The sequence below is a fragment of the Schistosoma haematobium genome, chromosome 3 (assembly GCF_000699445.3).
Source record: "Schistosoma haematobium chromosome 3, whole genome shotgun sequence".
Lineage (NCBI taxonomy): Eukaryota > Metazoa > Platyhelminthes > Trematoda > Strigeidida > Schistosomatidae > Schistosoma > Schistosoma haematobium.
In genome coordinates this window covers 24,984,162-25,001,935 of record NC_067198.1, presented here as the reverse complement: position 1 = coordinate 25,001,935, position 17,774 = coordinate 24,984,162, and the positions used below count along the sequence as shown (strand labels likewise).

The 17,774-nt window shown below is 40.7% G+C and overlaps 1 protein-coding gene across 2 annotated transcripts in view; it reads left to right on the top strand.

Moving 5' to 3' along the window:
• Positions 1-17,774, top strand: part of FAN1_1 (Fanconi-associated nuclease 1) — a 36,803-nt gene extending 19,029 nt beyond the window's left edge. The window contains exons 11-15 of one of the 2 annotated variants that reach the window (XM_051213387.1): positions 822-1,033; positions 2,180-2,287; positions 3,082-3,210; positions 4,298-4,403; positions 17,336-17,774. Coding sequence is in view for 1 of the 2 variants with exons in the window: in XM_051213388.1 (XP_051069364.1) it covers positions 822-1,033; positions 2,180-2,287; positions 3,082-3,210; positions 4,298-4,403; positions 17,336-17,376 (596 nt within the window). In the remaining variant the exon portion in view is untranslated. The remainder of the gene's footprint in view (positions 1-821; positions 1,034-2,179; positions 2,288-3,081; positions 3,211-4,297; positions 4,404-17,335) is intronic. The other variant, XM_051213388.1, reaches the window with a different exon arrangement.

The following is a 17,774-nucleotide window of genomic DNA, read 5'->3' as shown; positions in this document are numbered from 1 at the left end:
ACCTGGGAGCCCTTGACGATTGTTTCATTCTAGCACGAGACTACTCAGCATTTCTCATCCACGATCCGCATGCGAGACTCAAACTCAGGATCTTCGGTACCCCGTGAACAGTCGTCCAGTGCTTTCAAGTTTTCAATGGGGTTCTAACACTGACTAGTTCATGATTGCAATGAAATTCAACAGTCTCCACAACCCCATACTGAAAATTACCATTTTCTCACTAGTTATTAGCTTCGAGTGGTAGTTCTCGGAGTTCCATTTAGAAACCGTGACCATTGGAGTTCAACCGTTTTGACTGTAAGTTACCCACCATATACAATCGAAGACAGTTGCGCAATATCGTGAATTGATTGAATTAAACATTAACGTCATCGAATCCTGGCTCAGTGGTCGAGAGTTTATGCTTTCGTGCGGAGCCGAAAGTCCTGGTTTTAAGTCCTCTGTGCGCGATCGTGGGTGCACACTGCTGAGGAGTCCCATACTAGGACGAAACGGCCGTCCAGTGCTTCCAGGTTCTCAGTGGTGATCTGTTATTAATCGGTCCATGATTTCCATGAAATTCAACAGTCTGCATAACCCATTACTAAAGACAGTTGAATTGTTGTTGACAAAATACATTCCTGTTATGTATTTATTTCACACTTTTAACCGGTCAAAACGTTGATTAAGTAAAACTCACCGTTGATTAATTTATCAACTTACGGTATCAAACCCATTTATTAAATTTTATCATTAAAAAATATTAAACATCAAACGTTATACACTGATATGTCATATGATTAATTTTCGTTTTTGATTATTCCTACCGTTATTTACCAAAGGCATACATTGTGAATCCCAAATATATCATCTTTTATTCTGCATACTTTTTTATGATATTTTATTCGAAATATCACCATCTCCACCGGATGTCTTCTATTCATATCGTCAGTCAGCGCCATTAGATTTATTTACAGATGAATTTTATCAGTCGAGAAAAGATTTAATCGATGCTAGATTGCAATGGCTCTTGGCTGTTGATCAATCAGATGATGTAAGCAATTATAATTAGTACTAATTTTCAAATTAATTCAATCTTGTCGATGTAAACATGGGCAATCAGCATGTATAGGTGATAAATTAATCCATTCCCATTTTAGCCTAATACACAAAATATTTACCCATTGTTTCTATAGACGATGCTAGTTCTGATCATTATTTGTTTGAAGAAAGATCATTGATTGTTATACCCTAAACAACTGTACAGAATAACAATAACAAAAGCTAACAGATAGAATCGTTACCGCAAATCGGTTAAGCTAAATTACATTTGGCGCTATCCTATGCATTTATAATGATCAGAAGACAAAGTAATTCATCAATGTATTTACGTAATTATTCATTTCATGTGAGTCAGCTGACAGAGATTGTATTCTCAGATAATAATTGAAGTACTACTCATAAGCTTTCAATTCTGAATGTTAATTAAATTATGTGAAAAAAAGAAAAGAATTGAGTTAGTAAGGTGTGAATTATTACTTTTATTAATGAGAAATGTTAGAACATTTTGTTAGAATCAATATGATTTAAGATGTTTTCATAAAAAAGACTCAATTTGGGGTATTCGATCAATTCACTCTTTTATGTGTATGCAACTGGTTAAGTAATTTAACGTTACTCATCAAGTACTTTGTTACGTACTAATTTTTTAGCCTGTTAATACTCTCCAGTTGTCAAAACCAGTGGTAGGGGTTTCGTACTTTTAACTGGATATATTTGAGAGACAGGATGTTTAACAAATATTTCAATGAACTTCATCCAACCCTGTATCAGCTATGTGAATCTCTGGTTATTTCTGAGTCATTAGCAACAGATTTTTTAAGCATTTCAGCCATCAGCTTTAGGAACCTCATATATAGTTAAATTATAGTTTTGGTAAGAATTTCTTCCAAAACATGTGCGCATGCACACGATGACTTTTCTTAACTATATATTTTTCGAAATATTCAGTATATCAAGAGATTGTAGATAAATAACTTGAGGAAGAGTTGTCTAAATCTTTATATGTGTGTAGGTGTTTAGATTTTCTAATCGAGGTTATTCTTAGTGTACCCTGTATTACATATTCTTCTAAAACCGCTTCATTTTCATTGAGAAATAAATAGATTTACTGCTTTTCCTTCCTTTAAAAATTATTTAGCATTCTAATTCTTTGGAATTTCGTATTCATACTTATTGGGAGATGCATAATGGTGAACGTTGTTTGTGGGCTAATTGGGATTTATTGAAAAATTCACAGGAGCTTATAGTGAGTTAATCATATTTATTTATTTCTGTTTCATTTATTTGGTTTCGTCCGCTAAATTTTAGGTGATTTCTGTTTTGTCTTTATATCATTCAACCAATGATGCATTAAGCTAACAATTAAATAGTTACCCAAAAGCTTTAATCCTTTTTTTAAATTAACGTTTAATTTTTAGACTGCCTTTCAATATTGTGAGTTTAAAGTTGTATAACTGTAAAGCAAATTACTTTAAATCATTCGGTTTCAGGTTGGAACATTTTGGAAATCTCACTAATTCTTTCGCATAGATAATAGTGTGGTTGAAAACTGAGTAGATGAATCTGTATTGTATTGTATTTCTATAGTTAAAAGAATTATAACTAAGTGAATTCATTCAATTTATAGAAATATTTTGGGGGAAAAAACAATACGAAACGACATATTTGAAACATTGATATTTTCTTTATGACTACTACTTTCATAAATCTAACTAAGTGTTTTCCCTTCATACAGCTGAGGGATAGTAATGTGTTCGATCGTTTTGAAGCATCCACATATCTATCCAAAGGTCGTTGAAATTTAGAGTTTCGATAAGCACAAATAGTAGACATCTGTTGACAGTCTTATCTCGGCAAAGGCTACCAAACACATAAGCACAGGTTTCTGTTAACCTTTATCATAAGAAAATTTTAAGCATTTTTTTCTTTGAATGTGGTTTATTATACAACCGAAAGTTTTCTATTTGTAATTTTTTAGTGACAATTTATAGAATAATAGCAACCCCGTAAATAAGGAATTATAGGAATTTTTCATTTCAGGATATATTTTGGTGTCTTGGACCTTGTGTCGTTCACGATGTTTGTCGTAAATTAGCTACAGACTACAGAAGTTGGAGGTCGGGTCTTCCTGATCTTTTATTATGGAGTCCTACAGAAACGCGAGCTAAAGTACGAAATCTTTCTATTTCATTTCAGTTTTCTTGTCATATTTGACGAAATTTCCGGTGTTCTTCCTAAGTTTTTGTATAAATTAGTCTGAAACTTCCGTGTTTGGTCCTATCTAGATCATTATATTATTTGTGTTAATTTATAATAAGTGTTATTTCCTAAGTGCAAGTGACTTTGCAGTCACGTTGAAGACTTTCAAAAGTTTATACATAGAGTATATACGATGATTCATCTAAAAGAATAAAGATAAAATGAATGGAACCTTATGTTAGAGTGAACTCATAAGTATAATAAATATCAGATCAAATGATAAACAATACGAATTTTTAATGAGAAATAATTTATTGGATCAATAATCATTTAAAATGAAACACGAGAACAGAAAAAAGATTCTATCTTACCAATGAAATATTACTTTATATAACAAATTCTGTTAACTCATATAAATAGTCGTAATGAATTCACGTAACTTAATCAAACAATAGAAGACTGTTATTCCCCACTTTTTGTATTTCCCTACTGTTGACAGTTAGGACTGTAATTAATCTTTCATTGTTGATATATGTATAGCTTACAGAGTATCCCCAACATTGCCTTTTGATTACGAGTTTTTAGTAATATTTCGATTATTTATAGCGGTGAAAATATAGGATGAGAGTTTAGGGCTAATCAGTTGGATGTAACTGCATCTCAGTGTTGATGTTTACACTGAAATTCTGATCCCAGTACTTATCACTTCAAAATATAACTCATAACCAACTAAGCTTCTGAATCCAAACACGTACATTTTTTTCAATAGCTCGTCGTCAGGCAACCTTAATTAATGCATATATTTGCTATTTCTCTTTTTTCAAGAGCAAACAACTGTCCCTCTGTGTAAGTCAGTCATATATTATTGAAACCTTTCTATTCAATTTTAAAGTTGTCTGCTATTCTCTCACCATTGCACTATTGATTCTGTAGTAATTCAGGTAGTTTATTGTTTAAGTTTCAGTTATGAAGATTCTACTTTTATTTAATTTGAGTATTTAAATAATCTGCTTGTCGCTGTCATAACTTACTATTATTTATCGTATTTCAAATGTAGATTGTAGAAGTTAAAGGACCCGGAGACCATTTATCCACTCAACAAATAATGTGGCTTGATGTACTTGTCCGGGCTGGTGCCGATGTAGAAATCTGTTTAATATCAGGTAAGTTATATTTTCGTCTGATATTTGAAACAAAGGCCACCACGCTACATTACATTTGATTTATGTATAAAATACTTAATCACAAATCTATAGTATAGTGTTTCATAGTTCAACTGTTAAGTTTAACATGGAATTCCGTGTCACCATGTTTGATGCATACCATGAATGGTTTCAGTTTATTCTTAAAACAATTTCACTTTACTGACATTATTCATTTTAAAGCAGGTAAATGCTTACTGAATATCTCATATTTTCCACTTTTGTTCTATCTCACCTTATAGCAATTAAATGACACTTTGAATATCCACTTCATCACTCCGAAATTCTTGAAGACAATCCTTCTGAATATGTAGTTGTTTCTTATACTTACTATTTAAAATACAAATGACTGGATACTAATATTTTACAATGTGTGAGATAGTTGTAAATAGAAGAAATATTTTGGCAACGGGATCTAGGACGCGTTTCTTGCTATTTTGGACTCATCGACTGAACGTTCCTGCTTCCCAGAGTTAATGTTCACACCGGGGTTCAGATCCGAACGCGTCATCCTCCCATCTAAGTGAATCCAAGTAGCCACCTACTTGTACATGTAAATTTGACTATTCAGTTTCAAACAGCAAGAAACGCACCTCCTAGATTCCACTGCTATCCCATTCCTTCTATTCTTTATAAAATTGCGATATAATGGTTATATCGAGGTGCCGTTACACATATACCAACCATTACTGATCAAAATTCATACCAAATGATATCGTCTAAAAAACTAGCTGAACATCACCCATCATGCAATCGTTTATCCTATGACTGTAAGCATAGTTGAATCTATCATAATCGTCCAAAACCTTGTCGGTAATATTATTGACTAATTTTTCGTTGTCAGTCGACTCACAATGTAGCACAGTTTATATCTGATATCGTTAGTGAGCCACTACATCCATCACCGGAAAATCAGAATATTCTGTGCTCAGTTCGACTATTCAGTTGTATGTAGGCGTTACTAAAGAGCCTCAAACTACAATAAAACAATAGCCGTAGTGCTTTTTTGTCTGCCGTTGGCTTTGTATCTTACTTACTTACGCCTGTTACTCCCAATGAGCATAGGCCGCCGTACGTACGAAGTTCTACATTGTTACTGACTGACTGACTGATAGGCCGCCGACCAGCATTCTCCAACCCACTCTGTCCTGGGCCTTCTTTTCTAGTCCTATCCAATTGTTGTCCATTCTTCTCGTGTGTCCTTTGGTCTTCCTCTTCGCCTTGTGGCGCAGTTAGGTGCTTTCCTCAATGTGTGTCCTATCCACTTCCAGCGCTTCTTCCTGATTTCTTCCTCCGCTGGGATCTGGTTTGTTCTCTCCCACAGTAGGTTGTTGCTAATAGTTTCCGGCCAACGGATCCGAAGTACTTTACGTAGACAACTGTTAATAAACACCTGTATTTTCTGGATGATGGCTTTCGTAGTTCTCCAGGTTTCTGCCCCTGTAGTGAAGAAGAACACGGGTGAGGACAGCCAAATTGTATTTAGGACAAATTACAGAATTACTTGGTAAAATAGAAAAACCATATAGTAAATCGTTAATTTGCAAAATATCATTCTATCATATCAAACCGGACTGTTGCTTTTGCAAACATCAATCCATTGTCTCGCATTTCATTGTTCATGCGATTTCTTACAAATTCCATTGTTTCCTCGCTCTTCTTTCTTGATCTTCTCCATCTTCTGCTGCCAGACATTACGTTCTTTTGACTCACGTTATATACTACTTATATCAATATAAGTAGCACGCACCACACTCGTCCCCCCTTTTAACAAGTTGCTGTCGTAGTCTTTCTGATCTCCGTACCGCTGTGTTCTTTGGTGCTTTTCGTGATTCACACCCATGATGATCTTGAAACCATCTCTGTAGTTGACTAGCATTTACGTGCTTCTGCTTGTCTTCTCTCCTGATCGTGTAGATCGAGCCGCGTCTCTCCGTGATAACATACGGTCCTTCCCATTTCGGGGCCAGCTTCCCCGACCCTGCTCCCCCTGCTATCTTACTTTTTCGTTCTCTACACTTTACTAGGTCCCCCACTGCAAAGGGTTTCCACGTTCTCCTCTGTTGTTCTGCCTTCTTTGTGTCTGATATTTGTTTCTTTTCCACGTTCCTTATTGCCTCTCTCCTCTCTTTTCTTAACCTTGTTGTCGTCCACTTCTGTTGTTGTGGCCAGGTCTTATTATGCATTGGAAGTCGTGGTTGTCTGCCATACATGAGCAAGAAAGGTGACTTCTTGGTTGTTCCTTGTGTGGAGGAACGATGTGCCAGCAAAATCAATGGTAACTCTTTCTCCCAATTTCCTCCTTTTGATGCTAACCATTCCTTTAACGTCCGATTGTTTCTCTCTGTAAGCCCGTTTGTCTGAGGATGATACGGTGTAGTTCGTATTCTCTTGATGCCAAACTGCTTTAAACGGGCTTTAAACTCGTCACTTTCAAAACAGGGACCCTGGTCAGTTAATATCATCTTCGGTATTCCGTGACACGCTACAATATGCCGGATTACCACCTCGGTCACTGTCCTTGCCCTCTGGTCTGCAATGGGTACGGCATCTACCCAACGTGTAGCATGTTCCGTCATCACTAACAGGTACTGGTTACCGCTCGCCGTCTGTGGAAACGGTCCCATCACATCCACTGACCATAGATCACCGACTGCGGTTACTGGGATTGACTGTAATGGCGGTTGTGTGTATCGATCGCTTTTCATTAGCTGACACTGCTGGCAGGTTAACACGTATTCAGCCACATCGTCTCTCATGCTCGGCCAGTATGCACTTTGTCGTAGTAAGTCCGTCGTTCTTGCGATGCCTGTATGTGCTACCTGGTGACACTCGTGTATCACTTTACGCCGCCAGTCTTTCGGGATCACCGCCACCCAATTCTTATCATCGTCCTGCCAGGTCAGCACTCCATATGAGTTCACTCTCAGTCGTTCCTTTTGCCGAAGCAGCGTTATTACCTCCTTGTCCATTGTTCGTTTATCTACGTCTGCTCCCTCTTTTATCACTCTGATTACCTCTCGAAGGTTAGGGTCAGCTTTCTGCTGCCGGACGAGTTCTAAAGGGTCTCCCTCTACACTATTCACCGCGTATGCTGTTAATGGCAGGTCGGCTTCCATGTCTGGTCTTGACAAGTAATCCGCCATTACGTTTTCTTTTCCTGGAACATGGCCGATACTGAAATCGTATTCTTGCAGGCGTATCATCCATCGCGCCAACTTCCCTCAGGGGTCTCTTGCTGTTTTCAACCACTGCAGGGGTTTATGGTCGGTCTCAATGTGAAATCGTCTACCTAAAAGGTATGGTCTCCATTTTTCCACTGCCCACACGATCGCTAAACACTCCTTTTCGATGGTTGAATACTTCTGTTCAGCAGGTGTGAGGACGCGACTCGCGTATTCCGCCACTCTATCAGCCTGACTCAACACAGCACCTATACCATGATCACTCGCGTCTGTGGCCACTGTAAACAGTCTTCCCGGTTCAGGCAGTCTGAGCGTCATCTGGCGATCGTCTAGCATGTTTTTGATTCGGTTGAACGTTTGTTCGGCAGTCTCAGTCCACGTAAACTTGGTGCTGCTCAATAACTTATATAAGAGTGCTGCTATTTCGTTGAAATTCTTGATAAACCGACTGTAGAACGCCGCTCTTCCCAGGAACTGTCTCAACTTCCTTTTCGAATTAGGTACTGCAATATTTTTTATGGTAAGGATTTTCTCCGGCAATGGTTTTATTTCTCCATTTCCCACTTTATGTCCCAACAATGTGACGCTACTTCTCGCTATCTGCGACTTGTCCTTATTAATCCGAAGTCCAAATTCGTCAATTCGCTTTAAGACCGCTTCCACATGCTTGATGTGATCTGTTTCTGTTTGACTGTACACAACTACATCGTCGCCATATACCTCGACATTATCTAGATTCTTGAGCAGTAGTGTCATTAATCTTCTGAACGTGAACGGTGCACCCGCCAACCCGAACGGCATTCGTTTAAATTGATACTGTGTATCACGTACAGTAAACGCTGTCTTGCTTCGATCACTCTGTTTTATAGGCAGTTGCCAATAACCTGACCGTAAATCCAGCACTGTAAACACCGTGGCATTCTGTAGCCGATCTAATGTTTCCACCACTGTTGGCATTGCACAAGGCTTCAGGTCTGTTATATTATTCAATTCTCTGAAGTCGACACAAAATCTATACTTTCCATTTGGTTTCTTTACCAAGAGTACCGGCGAGCTATATGGACTGTCCGCTTCCTCAATTATACCTTCTTTTAACATTTCCTGGACCTGACGATTTACCTCGGCCTCTAAATGCACCGGGACACGACGTGTTGCAAATATATTTACTCGACTGTTCTTTATCGGTATTTCGTGCTTTACTCTGTCACAAAATCCATACGGCTCCCCATCTCCAGTGAATAGTTTCGCATACTTTTTGTACAACTCGTGAATGTTTGGTTTCTTTGACGAGACATCCGCTGCAACTCTTATTTCAGCCACTTCGCTACTTTCGTGTATTGTCAATGAACCATATTTCGTGACCACCTTACCGCTTCTTAAGTCAACTATCGCTTTTACTTCTCTTAGGAAATCTGCTCCTAATATCGGTCTCGATAAGCTTGTGGTTACGACGAACGGAAAATTTATCTCAGCATCCCCCACTTTTACGATACTGTTAGATAAGCCACACACCTCTAACATATGGCCCCTATCGTGTGGACAGCTAATGTACACGGCTTGATTCTCTTACATTGCTCTTTGCCTATTAACGATACTGCTGCACCTGTATCGATCAGACAAACTAAATCTCGCTCATTTATGTTCACTCTCGTATATACTGCCCCTCTGTCTACTAACGCAACAACCTTCAGATTCCTAGGATAGAAAGAACACTCGTTGTAACGTCTAACATATCTGCGTCTTCGTCTTGTTGGACAGTTTATCTTCCAATGTCCTGTCCCTCCACAAGCGTAACATTTATCGTTCCTTTTATTGTTCACTCGCATTGCTGCAATCTCACTCTCCAGCTCCTCAATCTTCTTCTCGACATTACTCATCTCCTGCTTTTCGCACCCGACCGGAGCTACTGTTCGCGTCATCAGCTGACGAGTCACCTTCGCCAGTTCACTGATATCCATCGGTTGCGCTGCGTTCACCAGTTTCAGTTGTTGGGAGACGGTGGCAGGCACACTCTCGATAAACTGTGACGCCAACAACTGTGCCTCCGACTCCTCATCCAGACTCGGCAGCGCACGGCGTAACAATCTGGTAAGCTCCACAGCCAGCACCAGTGGGTCACCATCGACCGGCAACCTCGCCAACCGGAACTTCCGCAGCGCGTCCTCTCTGTCCACTGGGCTGTCAAACTCCGCCGCCAACCGCTCCGTGACTGTCTCCCATGTGGTCTTCCTGCCAGCACCGTCCAAGCTGTCATACACAGCCTTCGCCCTGCCTCTCAGCAGCGTCCCCAGCACCACCAACTTCGCCTTCGGCTCCTTCACTCCCACCAGCTCCGCCACGGCCTCAAACTCCTTCGGCCATGGAATCTTCATCCTTAGTGGAGGCAGCGACACCAAATGTAGTGAAGAATAACACGGGTGAGGACAGCCAAATTGTATTTAGGACAAATTACAGAATTACTTGGTAAAATAGAAAAACCATATAGTAAATCGTTAATTTGCAAAATATCATTCTATCATATCAAACCGGACTGTTGCTTTTGCAAACATCAATCCATTGTCTCGCATTTCATTGTTCATGCGATTTCTTACAAATTCCATTGTTTCCTCGCTCTTCTTTCTTGATCTTCTCCATCTTCTGCTGCCAGACATTACGTTCTTTTGACTCACGTTATATACTACTTATATCAATGTAAGTAGCACGCACCACACCCCATACAGTAGAACTGTTTTGACATTTGTATTGAAAATTCTGACCTTGGTGTTGGTTGACAGTTGTTTTGAGTTCCAGATGTTCTTCAGTTGTAAATATGCTGCTCTTGCCTTGCCGATCCTCGCATTCACATATGCATCAGATCCACCGTGTTCATCGATGATGCTGCGCAGATATGTAAAGCTTTTCACATCTTTCAAAGCTTCTCCGTGGAGTGTGATTCTATTGATGCATGTTTTGTTGTATCGGAGAATCTTGCTTTTCCCTTTGTGCATGTTGAGACCTACTTCTGCTACACCGGTTGTCTTCTCCGGCATTTGTTGTTGCGTGTGTGACAGAAGAGCCATATCATCTGGGAAGTCACACAGCTGCATCCTATCTGTCCACTGCATCCCATGCCTCCCTCCGGATGTCGAAGTTTTCATGATCCAGTCGATCGCCAGGAGAAAGAGTAATGGTGAGTGTAAGCAACCTTGCCTGACACCGGTCTTTACTTCAAACGAGTCTGTCAGCTGTCCTCCATGCACAATTTTGCAGTTTAATCCATCATAGGAGTTCCATATCATATTGACTATCTCAGGCACGCCGTATGTCGAAGACGTTTCTATAATGTTCTGTTCACGCGATCAAATGCTTTCTCGTAGTCAATGAAGTTGATTTAGTGATAAATTCCATTCAATAGATTGTTGCACAATGATCCGTAGTGTTGCGATTTGGTTTGTACACGATCGATCCTTACGAAATCCAGCCTGCTGGTCTCGAAGCTGAGCGTCTACAGAGTCCTTCATTCCGTTTAACAATACCCAGTTGCAGACTTTACCTGGTATTGAGAGAATAGTGATGCCTTTGTAGTCCTCACACTTGCTGAGATCGCCTTTCTTCGGTATCTTGATCAGGTGTTCTTCTTTCCAGTCTGTCGGTACTTGTTCTTCATCCCAAATCTTGCTGAAGAGAATGTGGAGTACATTGCAGTTACTGCTACATCTGTCTTTAGTGCCTCTGCTGGAATGTTTTCTGGTCCCGCTGCTTTGCCGCTCTTGACGGCGTTGTTTACAAAGGTTTGGGAACTAGAGAGTGTACCAACGTCATGGAATGAGTCAATAGTTGTCCCTATCTTTAAAAAACGGTTCACGTCGTTCCTGTAACAACTATCGGAGGATAAGTCTACTTCCGATTGCGTCCAAGCTATTGGCTTCCGTCATACTTCGTAGGTTGTTCTAAACTCGAGAAAGATTGACTCGCGATAGAAATAGTCGAGAAGTTCGTGTATCTGGGTAGCTGCATAAGTGCTGGTGGGAGTGTGAGTGATGAGATTAATGCACGTATAGTGAAAGCCAGAGCGGCTTATGCCAATCTGGGCCATCTTTGGTGCCTTCGTGATGTTAGTCTGGCTGTAAAATGTCGGATCTACAACGCGTTGGTGAGAGCAGTTTTGCTCTATGCTTGTGAAACCGACCGACCGTTGTTGCTACCTTGACGTGGTGGTCGGGCTTGCCTATCGTGATGAAGCAACCGAGCTATACTGGCTGGAACAACCGTTCCTCAAGGTCCTACCATGTCAGACAGGTCGGTTGAAGAGCGGTAAAACTAAAAGCAACAAACCCAAGGTCCGAAGGCGAAGTCGTACTGCTGACTGTACAGAGGTGTGACAGCAGTAAGGTGTTTCCTTCAGACAACCAGCATGACAGCGATGCTGCCTTCCCACAAGGAGGGGTGGGGTTAGAAAAGGTCGACCCTAAAAATGCACACCTCACCTTACCTCACGGATTTCCGTCTCCTGTGGTAAGGCCCTTTGAAGAACGGAGCTAACACGTCAAAAACCTCCCACGAAAAGGCCGTGCGCGACCGGCCTCAAGCAGTTGTCCCTTGGGCACTGCGGTCACGCTCTCAGGTCACTGAGACCGCCTCTAATCCAATTTCCTTTTCAGGTACTTCCAGAAGAACCCTTCCACGGTGTGGGCAACCGGGAAGTGTTAACCGCCCTCATACCTCTAACAGCACCCGAGACCACTGTATTCATAATCAACCTTCCTCTTCAATTCCTATTATTCCTCCTACATCGACTTCCAACTCTAAACTTCCTCTCTCGGCTTCCTCCTCAAGTGTCACCATAGCCAACGATTCTAGTGCTCAAAACTCTATCCCAGGTCTACTGAAACCTCTCTCCAAACTACACATTGGAGCCTTCAACGTACGCACCCTATGTCAAATCGGTCAGCAGGCTTCCTTGGCTAAAACCCTAGAGTCTCTTTCCATTGATGTATGCTGTGTCTCCGAAACACGCATACAGGATTCCAGTGTGGTCATTCACTTGACCTCACCTCGCCAAAACGGAGAGCCAACGAGATGCACTCTCCGTGTATCTGGTGACCCGATGGCCAGTTCTCGTGGACTGGCAGGTGTAGGCATAGCACTAAGCATGAGGGCGGAACAAGCACTGCTAGAGTGGATCCCCATCAACAGTCGTCTATGTGCTGTTCGGCTAAACGGCTCCGTAAGAACTCGGAAGGATAGGGACACACGTCGTTGCCTTTTCGTCGTTTCTGCCTACGCTCCCACTGACTGCAGCTCAGATGATGTGAAAGATGAATTTTACAGAAAGCTTTCTGAACTTCTTCAGAAAGCTAAACGCTCAGACATAGTACTCATAGGGGTGACTTTAATGCTCAGATAGGTAGCTTAAACCAAACAGAAAGGCATTTAGGTGGATATTTTAGCATTCCAGCACAGCGAACAGATAATGGTGACCGTCTGCAGCAACTGTGCTCAGACAATCGTTTATTTTTAGCAAACACAAATTTTAAGCATAAGGAGAGACATCGTCTAACATGGCGACCCCTACACCAAACCAACGATGGACTTAAATAGACTATATTGCCATCAGTCACCGTTGGAGAGGGTCGGTAGAAGATTGTCGCTCATTCTGGAGTACCTGCTTGGACTCCGACCACGTCCTAATACGGGAACGCATCTGCTTGCGCCTCACTGGACACAAAAAAGCCTCAGTAAAAAGACCCATTCGAACTGAGTTGAGTAACGAGGAAACCAAAAGTAGGTTCGAGGAACAACTGAGGTCACAATTAGGTAGTTCTGAAGACGAGGCTGACCCAGATGTTGCTTGGAAAGACATACAAGCAGCTGTGGAAACAGCAGTGACATCTATCAGTGATTTAAACCACAGGGTACGAAGAACCAATGGATTTCCTCAAGGTCTATTGCACTGATGGATTCTCGCAAACTTGTCCCATCAGGTTCCGAACATGATGAAGAGCGACAACAAATCAGATCTAGGTTAAGAAAAAGTCTAAGAAACGACCGTAAGCAGTGGTGGGCAATGAAAGCAAAAGAGATGGAAAAAGCGGCGACTATAGGGAACACAAGACAGCTTTACAGACTAATAAAAGAAACTGGAATTAATAAGTCAAGTGTAAGTGAGATTATATCGGAAAAAGACGATACTCTCATCTGCTCCCAGTCCAGACGTTTAGAACGATGGGCGGAACATTTCAGAGAACAGTTCAACTGGCTTTCAGCTACTCTACAACTACCCTCCATTCCCAGACAGTGTGAATGGAACATTGAAGTAGGTCCCCCAACTCTTGCTGAAGTTCAAAAGGCTATAGTTAATCTGAAACGAGGAAGGGCAGCTGGTCCAGATGGATTGGCTCCAGAAGTCTTCAAGGATGGTGGTCCAATTTTAGCGATTAGGTTGACTAATATTTTAGCTAAGATCTGGGAATTAGACGTTATCCCATCTAACTGGTCACAATCACTTATCGTCCCAATATATAAGAAAGGGGCAAAATCATCCTGTGACAACCACAGAGGGATTAGTTTAATTAATATAGTATCTAAAATACTAGCCTCGATAATTATCAGACGCCTAAGACTCGTGAACTGCAAACACGAGAGAATCAAGCTGGCTTCAGACCTGGTCGTGGCTGCATCGACCACATATTCACCATTCGTCAGGTTCTAGAACACAGGCATACTTATCGACGTCCGACAATGGTGGTCTTTCTTGACTTAAAAGCAGCATTTGAATCTGTAGACCGCGAGATTCTGTGGCAGTGTCTGTCATTGAAAGGCGTACCACAGAAGTCCTGTTTGGTGAAGACTCTGACAAAATGCAGAGTCTTTTGGTAGCACTAAGCAACAATGCCAGAATATTTGGAATGCGCTTCTCTCCCTCTAAGTGCAAGTTATTGCTTCAGGACTGGTCTGCGTCAACATCTGAACTAAGGACAGGGAGTGAAGCAGTCGAACGCGTTGACAACTTCACTTATCTTGGAAGTCTGATCAGCCCACAGACCACAGATGCCTTAGAAATATTGCGGGCATCTGCTGGTATCACCGTGTAAGTAATAGTGAGGTTAGACGCAGGGTATTAGGAAATGGTGGTAAATCAGTTGATGAGGTTATGAATCTTCATCGACTGAGATGGTTGGGCCACGTGCTACGTATGTCTGAACACCGACTACCACGACGTACAATGCTATCCGGTATTGGAGTTGGTTGGAAGAAAGTTAGGGGCGCCAAACCAAAACGTGGCATCAGTGCTTGAAGACACTAACTTATAGTCTGAGCCATGTTGGTAGATGCAGACTACTTGGTTGGGGTCCGCGTGACTTTCGTAACCAATGGTTGGAGACTCTTGGTGACATGGCTCAGAGTCGATCACAATGGCGTCGGTGTATACACTCCCGGTCTTCCCTTAAACTAAGAGATTAAAATCACTTCAGATCTTTCTTTCTACTAACTAATTCTTTCTTCCTGTACTGTATCCTTATATGCAATCTTTCTCTCCTTTGACCTAACCACTGCTATGAATCCGGTGTTCATCTCGTTGTGCTGATGCGGTATGGCAACCTGGACCGATGCACATATGTGCCTGGTCCTACGTTGTAGCTGACTGACTGTGAAACCTGGCCTCTCCGAGTTGAGGACGTTAGACGACTCTGTGTTCGATCATCGCTGTCTCTAAAGGATTGCTGGCATCCAGTGGCAACAGCATGTCAGTAACGCAGAGGTTCGGCATCGTGTGTTCGGGCACAGAGATGATAATTGAATTGGTGTCACCATCTTGAAACACCAACTTCGGTGGCTTGGACATGTTCTCCGAATGTCGTCCCAGAGAGTTCCACGTCGTGCATTATTTGCCGGCTCTGGGACTGGTTGAAAGAAGCGGAGAGGTGGTCAATATATGACATGGTGTCGTGGTATGAAAGAAAGCTGCAAAGAACTGGCTTGTGTTGGTCCTTCACGACTCCCAGGTTGAGGTCCGAGAGATGGTGCTACACAGTGGCTGGAGACGTTATCAGATATGGCTCAGAGTAAAAGCCAGTGGCGATCGTGCTGTAACCTTCTTTTACTCTCTTCATAAAAAGTGGTTGTGTCTCCCTTAACTGAAAGATTTCTGATTTTACCTTTCCGTTCCCCCATTATTACTATTATTATTACTACACTACCTTACACCAACCTCTTCGTTATTGTTCTTTTCTTTCACGCTCCTCACCTTTTTTCTTTCTCTTCGAATTCTCATTGTTTTGTGTGGCGCATATACATTGGTGCTCTCTTGTACCAATATTTATGTGTTCAAATAAATAAATAATTTTTCTGATGATCATGCTGGTCTCTTCTATTGTTGGTGGGCCAACATCGATTGGGAGGTCGGTGGTTACTACTTCGATGTTGGTTTGGTGCAGTGAAGCTGGTCGATTCAAGAGTTCTTTGAAGTGCTCTTCCCACCTGTTTCGCTGTTCTTCAACGTTGGCGATTACTTTGCCTTCCTTGTTTTTCATTGGTCGTTCTGGTTTACGATGATTTCCAGGGAGTTTCTTCTTGCATCATACAATTGTCTTATGATTCCTTCTCTTGCAGCCTTTTCCCCCGTCATTGCTAGATCTTCCACATATTTACGTTTGCCGGTTCTGATGCTACTCTTCACCTGCTCGTTTACTTCTGTGTGTTCGGTTTGTGCCATGGCTTTATCTGCTCTTGTTCGGCTGATATTGATTGCTGCCTTCTTGTTCCTCATTTCTTCAATCATATCCAATGTATCAACAGTTATCCATTCCTTGTGATGGTGCTTCTTGTGGTCCAGAACCTCATGACATGTTGAAGTGATTGCCTCTTTGATCCCTTTCCAGTTGTTCTCCATAGTAGTTCCCTCTCTATTGAGTAGATCATGAAAGACCTGGAACCTATTGCTGAGGGTTATCTTGAATTCGTTTGGTTTGTCAGTACTTCGAAGAAAAGCCGTATTAAACTTTTGTGACGTTGTCCAGTGCTTTTTGAGTTTCAATTTCATCTTGGCGACCAGCAAGTGATGATTTGATGCTATATCATCTCCTCTCTTGGTTCTTACATCCTCCATCGTCCTCTTGAACTTTTTGTTGATGCAGATATGGTCGATTTAATTCTGTGTAATGTGATCCTGTGAATGGTTTTGTATCTGCCAAACTAAAATAAGAAATCAATCTTACCTTGAACCAAACCCTTTAAAATGTATTATACTTTAAAAACTATTGAATTCTAAATAGTAGGTATAAGTGTGGTGTGGGTTACTGATATCCATATAAGTAGTGCATAACGGTGGTCAGGCATAGAATGTATTTCAGTAGAAAATCGATAAGGAAAGAAAGAAAACGGAACGCGATTGGTATGAAAATGCCTGAACAGTGAAATCTGAGACAATGGACTGATATTTGCAAAAGGAACAGTGAATTTTGAGATGATGGATTGATATTTTGCAAACTAAAGATTTACTATATGGTTCTCAGATTTTAGTGAGATGCTCTGTAATTTCGTGTCAAATGCACACGATTGTTCCCACTCGTGTTCTTGTTCACTGCATAAGCATTGTTTAAATATTTTCATTTCGTGTTTACAAGCATTAATTTATAAATGGTCACATTCGTATTATTAACACAATATTTGTCCCAATGAATTTAATTGGATATATTTCGTATATGTAAATTTTTAATTTTTTTTTAGCTGAACCACTAAAATCGCTTCGTTCAAAATTCAACTATTGAAATGGAACAAAAGAACAAGATTTAATTATTATTAGAAGTAATAAGATTTAAAAAACAGTATACCGTTGAATTAAATTTTATATCATATCATTTTCAAATCTGTCTACATCATGATTCCCCTGTGTTTTCGAGTCTTAATAATAAATACTTTCAAAGAGTAAAATTGTCTTTCCTTTCTCTTCTGAATAGTTTTTGATTTAGTCAATGAGAACGTTTTTTTCTCAGTTTTACTGATTGTCTTCTCGAAAATAAAGTATAATTTAAGTGGATTATTTATTAGAAAAATTCTATAAAGTTAAATGATTACCTGTAAAACAGACGAATACTAAATCGAATCATTTTTTTATTAATAATATCATCATTGAGATCTGTCGTTAGAAACCTATTAGTTGTTGCAT